This window comes from Salvia hispanica, chromosome 4, assembly GCF_023119035.1.
Source record: "Salvia hispanica cultivar TCC Black 2014 chromosome 4, UniMelb_Shisp_WGS_1.0, whole genome shotgun sequence".
In the NCBI taxonomy this organism is placed as follows: Eukaryota; Viridiplantae; Streptophyta; class Magnoliopsida; order Lamiales; family Lamiaceae; genus Salvia; species Salvia hispanica.
The window spans coordinates 22,995,065-23,005,329 of NC_062968.1; the positions used below are offsets into that span (position 1 = coordinate 22,995,065).

Below are 10,265 nucleotides of genomic sequence, written 5' to 3' on the forward strand. Positions count from 1 at the left end.
AGATATATTTACAATTTTTATTTTTGAAAGTAAACGTATATAGTTAACGTTCCAAAATTAGTACTCTTATATGAACAACTTAGAAATTTAATTAAAAATAAAATACGTATATAATATAAAATTACAAAACATCATTTCCCATTCCATTGCTTCAAGATTTTAATTTGTACGTTCGTAAGATTGAATAATTGATTTGTTACATATAGATTTATAATAGGGATAATTTAGTAAATAAACAATATAATTAATAACAAAAATAATAGAAATAAAACTGATTTGGTCCTATTTAAAAGATAAGGGTATTATGTATGTAGAAATTTTTTAGTTCGGTATCACAGTAATTTTTATATTAAATTGTTCCTAAACAATTAAGGGATAATTTTTCCTTTTTTATTTCTATTTATTTTTTGCAGTGATTAATTTAACCAGCATATTTAATTAATTTTTGAAAAGTAAATAAATTATACTCCATAGTACTATGTATGAGCTAATCCTTTTGGATTTACAATTAATATGTTGTATAATTTAATTAAAAATTAATTAATTTATTTAAATATAATGATTAAAGTTTGTTAAGTTAATACTCCATTTAATTTGTTATCCTCATAATCAAATGATTTTATTTATTTACACAACCATGCACAGTATTGCGCAATATTGCACTAAGATGATAATATGATACTCAATCATTCTAAACACACATGAAATATCTCGATCGAAAATTACATAATTAACAGTATACAACTTTCAATCTTCCATTTCAAAATCATTCAATTGAAAAAAAAAAAACTATTCAAAACAAAAAAGTATCATCCCTCCACCATTCTTCCCCTCAACCACAGCTCTCACCGCCATCATCACCACCCTCTCCGCCGCCACCACTCTCCCCTTCCTCTCCTTCGTCGTCCCCAGCCATCTCAATCGTCTTCCCGAACAGCTGGAACGACGAAGCCCCCTGCCCCGTCCCCTGCGACTGCACGCTGCCCGACGAGCTCCCGATGCTCAGCGCCATCGACACGGAGATCAAATCCTGCTCCGCCTCGTTATTCACCGCCGCCGCCCGTCGCTGGAGGTTGCGGAACGCCACCGGAAGAGGGATGTTGTGGGCCGCCGCCTGCAGCTGGAGGTTGTGCAGCCTGTGCGGGTGGTGGACACGGTTGAGCACCATCGCCGGCCGGAAATTCTCGATGGCGCGGTGGAGATTGTTCAGCGCCGGCTGGAGCTGGTAACGGGCGCCGGCGGCAGGGTTCGGCCTGACGGCCTGCATGCCCATGTAGTGAGAGAAGTCGAAGACGGGAGCGGCGACGCTGGGGTTGCCGGCGAAGTGGTTGGCCGGAGGGAAATAATTGCCGTTGTTTTGCAAGAATTTGAGCCTCTTCGCCGGATGGAAGCCTGGGGCCATTAGTGGAGAGAATGGCAAGTAGTCCACTTGCCACGGGTTCACGGTCCTCGTAGTAATCTCGTCCGAACCCTCCGGATCTTCCCAATTCACCTAAAATCATGAAATTTAGATCTCTAATGCACTATTTTGCACAAACTTGAGAAAAAATATCTTAAATAAAAGAAAAGGTTACAACAATAAAAATAAATGAAACCAATGTTAGTGGGAAAATGTACCAAGTGAGATGAAAATCATAGGTAAAGTTGATTTATTTATTTAGAAAACTATAATGAATTAATTTGGCGATTTGCGATTTAAAAAGTCAAAATATCCTATGGATCATGACGCATTTAATGAATAATCAGCTCAAATTCAAGAGTAACAAGGTGAAGATATTAATTCAAAATTCATCGAGTGAGCGGTTACCGTGAGCATGCGCCAAGGCGAGCCGCACCAAACTCCGCTGACCGGCGTCGCCGCGGCGGTCACGGTCCCCAGCATCCACGTCATCCTCGACGCGTCCTCCGTCTCCACGTGCATCTTCACCTTCATCCCGGCCACCCACCGCATCTGCAGCGAATCCTTCACCTTCTCCGCCATCACCACGAAATCCGGCGATCCTGCCTTGGGATAGTACACCACCTCGAACGCCAGCCCCCTCCCCGCCCTCTGCACCGCGCCCACCACCGCCGCCGCGTCGGCGCCGCCCCCGGCGCCGACGAACGTGGCCGCGCGGCGGATCCCGAGGTACAGCTCGCCGGTGGATCTCTTCTTCATGAAGACGACCGCGTCGCCGGCGACGAGGCTCTTCGCGTTGACGAACCGGCTCCACCCCGAGGTGAGGAGGTGCCGCCGCGGCGTGCCGCGGAAGATGTGGCGGAACTCCCATGCATGGCCGAGCGTGTCTCTCGGCAGCAGATTCTGCGCCGGCGGATCCGCCTCCAGATCGAGCTGCGGGAGGATCATATCCGCGCAGAACCGAGGCACGGAGAATCCGCCGCCGTTGTTGGCGTCGGATCGGGTCAGGACCTTCGCGTACGTGACGACGTCGCTTTCGGCGAAATTGAGTGCGTCGTTCTGGCGGTGGCCGAGCGGCTGCAGCGGCTGGAGGAGGATTTTGGAGAAAACCTGATCCGTCACCGGATCGGAGAGGAATCCAACGGAAATCACTTGGCAGGGGATCCACGGCCGCATTAGGTTGAAATTGTAGGCAGCGGCGGGGGCGGAGACATTCTCCAAATGCCCCTGGGGGAAGTAGTAGACGTAGGAATTAATCGCCGGAATGTGCACTTCGGCGCCGGCGACCGCGTGCCAGATCGCGGAATCGACTTCCACGGCGGCTGTTGCGTTTAGAGCCATTGCTCGCGCCGGTGTAGTCTGCGAATTTCTATAGAGAGGGAGAGTATTTATAGAGAGAGATGGGAGTGAGGTGAAGAGAATGAGTGATATGGAGAAGAAGAATTGCGGATATTTATAGTGTTCATAGCCAAAAAGGCGCTCTACACGCGCTATTTCTCTCGCTCTCACCCCACGCGCATCATTTGCAAAGTGGTTGTACGGAGTATTTAACTGAATCTAATCTCTCTTAAGTTAAATTAAATTAATGAGTAATCGAAGCTAATGTAATTAGTCATAATTAGGTCACGGATCTAGCGATTTTTGAGTGATATTAAAAACTTCATTACAAAAATCTACTACGAAACACATTGTAGTATCTACTATCTAAAATGGTTGGAAAATTCAAATAAGGTCATAAAGTATAGTATGTTGAGAGTTTATATATCAAATTTGTTTAATAATATGGTAATTAATTTTTATTAATAATCTCCGTGATATACGCGGGAACGTGTATCAAATGTCGGATTTTTTTGAAACATTATCGAATTGTCGGCTTTGGGATTCGCAATCTATACACATGATTTGTGTCGTCCGTTGACATCCGGATTTCAATAAACAATCTCCGCAATATAGGCATGATATAAGAGTACTGGCGTGTATCAAATGTCCGGATATTTTGAAACATTCTATTTGTCGTCTGTCGCAATCGATATACATGATTTGTGTCGTCCACCGACATCCGTATTTTATTCATCAATTGCCGCAATATACGTGGAATATAAAAGTGACGTGTATCAAATGTCCGGATATTTTGAAACATAATCTATTTGTCGTTTGTCACAATCGATAGTACATGATCTGTGTCGCCCACTGTCATCTGTGTATATGATCCAGTTTTATTTGCACGTGTACTAAAAACACTTATTTTGTTAATGTAAAGATGTGTGGACTTTATAGTTTGAGTATTCTATAAAATAGACATTTTTTTACTTAAATCTCGGTGATATACGCGGAATATAATAGTAACATGTATCGAATATCCGGATTTTTAAAACATCACCATTTTGTCGTATGTTGCAATCTTTGTAAATGATCTATTTGTTGTTCGCCATCATCTTTGCACATGATGTTGCATTTGCACGTGTAATAAAAAAATGGAGTATATTGCAACTGTAAAGGTTGTGTGTAAATTATTGTTTGTGTGTTCTATAAAAAAATTGTCATATTTTTACTTCAATTTGTTGAATTCTGCAATTAACTTTCATTAACCCCCGTCAAATATGTTGAATATAAGAATGACACATCAAAAGTCTGAATTTGAAACATCATCTATTTGTCGTATGTCGCAATCTATATACTTAACCTATTTATCGCCTACCGACGACATCTATGTACGTACATGATGGATTTATATTTGCATGTGCAGTATTGTATCTGTAAAGATTGCGTATAAATTATTATTTGTGTTAAATAAAGAAATCGGCATATTATTTTACTTAAACTTGTTGAATTATGCAATTAACTTTTATTAACCTCTGTCATATACGCGGAATATACAAATGACGCATATCGAATGTATGGATTCTTTTCAAAATCTTATATTGTTGTATGTCGCATTCCATATAGTACATTATAAGTTTGTCGTCTGCCGCAATCTATGCATGCGATCGAGTTATGTATGCACGTGTGCTGGAAATACATACTCCTTTGTTAAGGTAAAGATTACATGGAAATTATTATTTGTGTGTTCTATAATAAATCGTCATACTTTTTTACTCTATAATTTTTATCGAAATATATTATCCACCTCCATAGTCAACGCGACATTTTCTCCAAACATCATCTATTTGTCGTGCGCCATCATCTACGTGATCGAGTTATATATGCATGTGTATTGAAAAACACATTGCACGAAAATTATTGTTTGCGTGTTCTATAATAAATCGCCATACTTTTTTACCTCAGAATCATCAACAAAAAATATCCATAAATCTTCATAGTCAACGCGACATATGACACGTACAATGTCCGGCATTCCTCCAAACATCATCTATGCGTGCGCCACCATCTATATACCTGATCTTTTTATTTGACAATTTTATCCATTTATTTAAAACATTTACCTATAATTTTAATCATCGTGTATTTACAATCTCCATAGTCAACGCGGTGTACGACGAGTACCGGATGTCCGACATTTCCTCCAAAAAACATCTTTTGTCGTGCGCCGCCATCTACATACATGATCTTTTCTTATATTTTCTTAATATTTTTATTTGACAATATTTTGTATACTTATTTAAAACATTTGCATGTAATTTTATTTCCAACTAATGTCCCACAATCATCCTCAAATTTTATGTCAAATAATTTATATAAAAATTAATTACAAAAATACCACTTTACATACCACACGAACATTACCCTTAATTGCAATGAATTTCCCAAATTGTGTATTAACAGTGGCGCGTATAAATCACCTCCTTTGCCTGTAAAATTAAGCAGAAAATGTAATATAAATACATTAAAATTACCATAGTGCCCTTGCCATTTATAGTAAGTGGCTGATGCACACGTTTATTTTACTTTGCCTCATCAGCATATTTACATTTCACCCTGTGGTCGTCCCCACAGCCCTTCAGACACCTCCACGTGGACATGTAAAGCAAAATAAAATTCCTGGTTTTTCGGGTAGAGATAGGTATCACGGTTTATAATACTAGTACTAAATTAATTACAGTATTCCGTTACATTGTTCTTACAATTTGGTTTTAATTTTACAGTTCAGATATATGAAAACCCACGTTAAAAATAGGGATATTAATAACTAATATCAATGAACTTTAAAAAAATAGGGTTTTTCTCATAAATTTTAAAATTGGCAAATAATATCAAACGAACTTTACCGTTTGCTATTTCCCACAAATGAAAAAATTCAGGCAAATAATTTTATTTTATGATTTTTTTTTGTAATTTCTCGACAACAATTTCGAGAACTTCAAGTTTTTTAATATTTGAAAGATAGTTTTTCTTGAAGCACACCCTTCAAAATTATTCTCAATTTATTAATATAGCCGGAATTTTTTCATTAGTGGGAAATAACAAACTCGGGGTAAAGTTTGTGATACTATTTGCCAATTTCAAAATTCGTGGAAAAAACTAAACTTTTTGAAAGTTCTATTATATTAAGTGCCAATATTTCTTTAAAATATAATTTTTTTTCAGATATCAGGAATTTTAATAAATTGAAACACAATATTCTACTTGCATTGCATAATTTTTTAGAATTTTATCAAATTAAGATGTTTTAAGAACTCATATTCAACTGTTACAATTTTTTCTAATATATCAATACACTCTTCGTTTGCCAGTAATTGTCAAATATTATAAATTTGGGATGAGCACCATTAGTTATGAAAAGGCATAACTAATTCCTGTTTTTAAGGGTAGAGATATGAACTAGTATAATAAATTAAAACACAATATTCAGTTACATGGAGTATGTTTTAATTTTACAGTGTTGTTAATTTCAGACATTGCAAAAAAGCACATTAAAACGTGTAACTTTTTCTTATATAACATCTCTACATCCGGAATTAAATGTTATACATTGTTATTTTAGAATGTTCATCATTAAATATTACATTCCATTATTACTCTTTTGCTAAATGGTTCTCATATTACTATTTCGACTTTTACTAAAAGCAAATTATTATTTCACCTTTTACAAAAAAAATAAATTGTGTGCTCAAGGCTATTCAGGTAGTGTACCCCTTTTTCTAGAAGATTGTCTATTTCCCCACTCATTTTCCTATTAATTTACAAGAATTCCACTAGAACTAAGCATGTTTGGATATTTTGTGTAAATCGTGTAACAATGTAAATCTGGTTAATAAAGCTAGATGTTTTTTTTTGTATAGTAAAAGTGAAACAAGTCAAACATATTTAATTAAGGAAACTAATAGAGAAAAATAGTTTCATCACAAAGAGATAGAAATTATTATCTCCAAACATGATTGTTACATTATTAAATAAGTTTATTGTATCAATGATGCTATTTTAATTTATTTCATGTTTCTATGTTATGAGTAAATGTCGTGTGTTATGACAAAATAGTTGTAAGTTAATGAGTAGACAATTCGTGTAAGGTTGGACTTTAAATTTGCTATTGAGACACTCGTGTAATAAATTTAATGTACAATATCAATGCCAATGTACTTACACGAATGATTATTTAATGCCTATATCAAGCAAAATAAAAAAGTCCATTTAAATTTCAACCAAATCAAGCTAAGAGTACTCCCTTCGTTCCTTCATAGTTGAGTCATTTTTCCATTTTGGGAAGTTCCCTCATAGTTGAGTCATTTCCACATATAGTACTCCCTCCATCCCAAGGTATTAGACTAACTTTCCTTTTTGGGATGTCCCAACATATTAGACTCATTTTCTTTTTTTAGTAAAAAGTATCTATCTTATTTTATTCTCCACCTACTTTTTTCTCTCTTCTCTCCCCTACTTTTTCCCTCTCTCATACTTTACTCTCTCCACTTTAACTATTTAAATATCAATTCCTTAAATCATGTGCCCAAAAGAAGTGAGTCTAATACTCCGGGACGGAGGGAGTAACTTTTTCCTCTTTCTTACTTTACTCTTTTCTTACTTTATTCTCTCTACTTTATTCACTTTTTACTTTATTCTCTCTACATTTTTCTCTTTCTTATTTTTTTAACTATTTATTTAACACACTCAACATTCATTTCTTAAACTCCGTGCCGAAAAGTTCCGCCTCAACTATGAGGGAACGGAAGGAGTATTTATTTCAATTCTCCAAAAATTCAACCTAAATTAAAAATCCATCTAAAATTCAATAAAAAAAACAAACTAGAGAGCATTTATTTTAACTTTCATAAAATTCAATCGAAGTAAAAATTCCATCTAAGATCCAACAAAAGAAAAACCAGACTAGAGAGTAGTAGTGTTTATTTTATTTTTCCTCACAATCATTAAAAGGGGCAATTGTCTGTTCAATCATAAACTTTTGTTGACAAGAGATTTTTTTGAAACTGAAATGGAGTATAAAAACCATCACTTTTATTTTTAAAATTATGTCACATTTGTCAAAATAGCAACGAATTAATGTTGTTAGGACAAAACAACACTGTTATATAAAAAACGATGTTGTTCTAATTTGAGTTTTGATTAAAACGACACAAAATTATCGAAATAATATGATTTGTTTTAATTACCATATCAGATTTGAATTTGACATTTATGGGATAACAGGGAAAAATTGAAAAGTTAATATTTTACATTCCATTTTCAAAAATTATAGACCAACCATATATAAATAACAACTATCCCTAATCAAATAACAATCATCCCTAACAATTGATGCGATTTGACTCAAGTAGTTGACCTCTAAAAAATCAAAATTAGAGTATTCAAAAAACCATATCTTTTGAATAAGATGTATTTATTGAAATCTATACTACACTTTTTCTGTTTAGTGATAAGAAATGAAACCTATTATATCCCCTTAAAATCTCAAACTATTACACAGCTTCAGATTCCAAAATTATTTAGCATAGATATGTCTAAAAAATGAAATTAAAATAAAAAATTTAATAGTACTATCTTTTCCTTTTACTTAATGCAATGGAAACTAAACTGACATCCCTTTCCATTAATTATTTTTCCACTCAACCAACGATATTTATTAATATTAATTTCATCAATATCTGAAAGTCAGGAATATTCTTTTTCCAGATCATTTCAAACTGTCTGACTCTAGTACCCAATATTCCAAAATAATACTCCTATTTGCTTTTTCAAATAACATTAGATAAAAGTGTATTAATTATTAATAAAAATAAAGAAACATAATCACAATAAAAAATTGTTGCAATGAAAATGCAGATAATTTCCCCTTTTTATTTTAGTCCAAAGAAATATGAATAATTTAAACCATAGTAAAAAAGGGTAGAATGGGACATAGAAAAGAACATGCATTTTTTAGCGTACAAGCGGAAAAGCAGAGGGTATAAACAAAAAATTTGCACGGAGAAAGCGTGAGTCTCCTTTGACTGACACGGCACACGTTTTTACCTCCTGTTTTTATCCGAAGAGTGTGTCGAGAAACGTTTTCTCTTTTTTGTTTGGTTTTAAGACATGCTAAACAAGAGGTGAGTGTGTTGGGATTATTACTTTTTTCCTCTCTTTTTTCATTTTTATTTGCCTTTTTTGGTTACGCGATTCGTCTCGTTGTGATTAAATAGGCATGTAGTATGAGATTATCTGTGGATGGTTTCAAAAAAAGTCAGATTTTGGGCTTTTCACATGAAGGGTTGCAGTTTCATGCCCATCCCTTACTTTCCGTCAGTTTTTGGGTTCATTTTTTAAAAATTACTACCTCGGCCTAAATTTAAGTGTCATATAGTGTGGGCACAGATTTTTAAAAAATATAAAGAAAAGTAGTTGAATAAGTTATTGAATTATATGTCTCACTTATATATATATATTAGTTTTATAAATGTGAGTAGAATTGGTTGATGGAATGTGAGATCTACTTACTATTTATTGTAAAAGTGAAATGTGACTATTATTGTAGGACGGACTGAAATGGTAAAATGTAACACTTATTGTGAGACGGAAGTAGTAGTATATACTCATTCCATCCCACTCAAGATGACCACATTCTTGAGTGACACGAGATTTTAGGAAATGTTGTTAGATGAAATAAAGTAGAAATGAAAAAAGTTGGTGAATATTTTAATAAGGAGAGAGAGGAGGTGATTTACAAAATTGGAAAATGATCATGTTGATTGGGACAAAAAAAAAAGGAAATTGACCATCTTGAATGAGACGAAGGGAGTACCGGTGAATATATCATGTTTTCAAATTAAAGCAAAATTACGTAACTAAATTAGTATGGAGAGAATGTGTTAGGTTTACAAATATAAAAAAAAATTATTCATTCATCTCGATGTAATTAATTGTTCTGAGAGAGAGTTGTGCTAATACTGAATAGAAAAAAAATCAAATTCCGGATTTAAATAAGACAGGTTGAAGTTTTTGTACCTAAATTTGTAGTCAATTTTGACAAAATGGTATCGAGTGAATGTATGTTTTTAAATCTAAAGCGACTATTTATTCATCTCGATATATAGTTATTTATTCTGAGAATTTTATGTGAGACTGTTTAATGAGTTCAAAAAATAATATGGAGAGAATGTATCATATTTTCAAATATAAAGCAACTACTTAAATTTCACAAGATTTATACAATAGGTTAGTGATAAATGTATCATTTAATATTTTTTTCCTACATTAAACCTAAATTATCCTGTGAGGAATTGTAACTGAAATGGTTGTAAGATCAGATCAAATGTTTACATTTTTAAAAGTAAAAATATAATCACATAAAAATTAGAAATGAAACAAACAAGGCTATTTTAAGTAAATTAAAGTGTATTGTTACATTCAATTATTCAAATACAAGATTTCTTAAAGCAAATAAAATTTTAATGTATTCTTCTTTTAAAAGTGT

General features: G+C 34.3%; 1 protein-coding gene across 1 annotated transcript; it reads right to left on the reverse strand.

Moving 5' to 3' along the window:
* Window positions 1-832: 832 nt before the first annotated feature.
* LOC125220682 (auxin response factor 17-like) lies at window positions 833-2,740 on the reverse strand. The gene is made up of 2 exons (XM_048122833.1): window positions 1,808-2,740; window positions 833-1,492 (listed from the first exon to the last, which is right to left on the reverse strand). Exons 1-2 carry the CDS (start codon window positions 2,738-2,740, stop codon window positions 833-835), a joined length of 1,593 nt encoding a protein of 530 aa, XP_047978790.1.
* Between the last annotated feature and the right edge of the window lie 7,525 nt (window positions 2,741-10,265).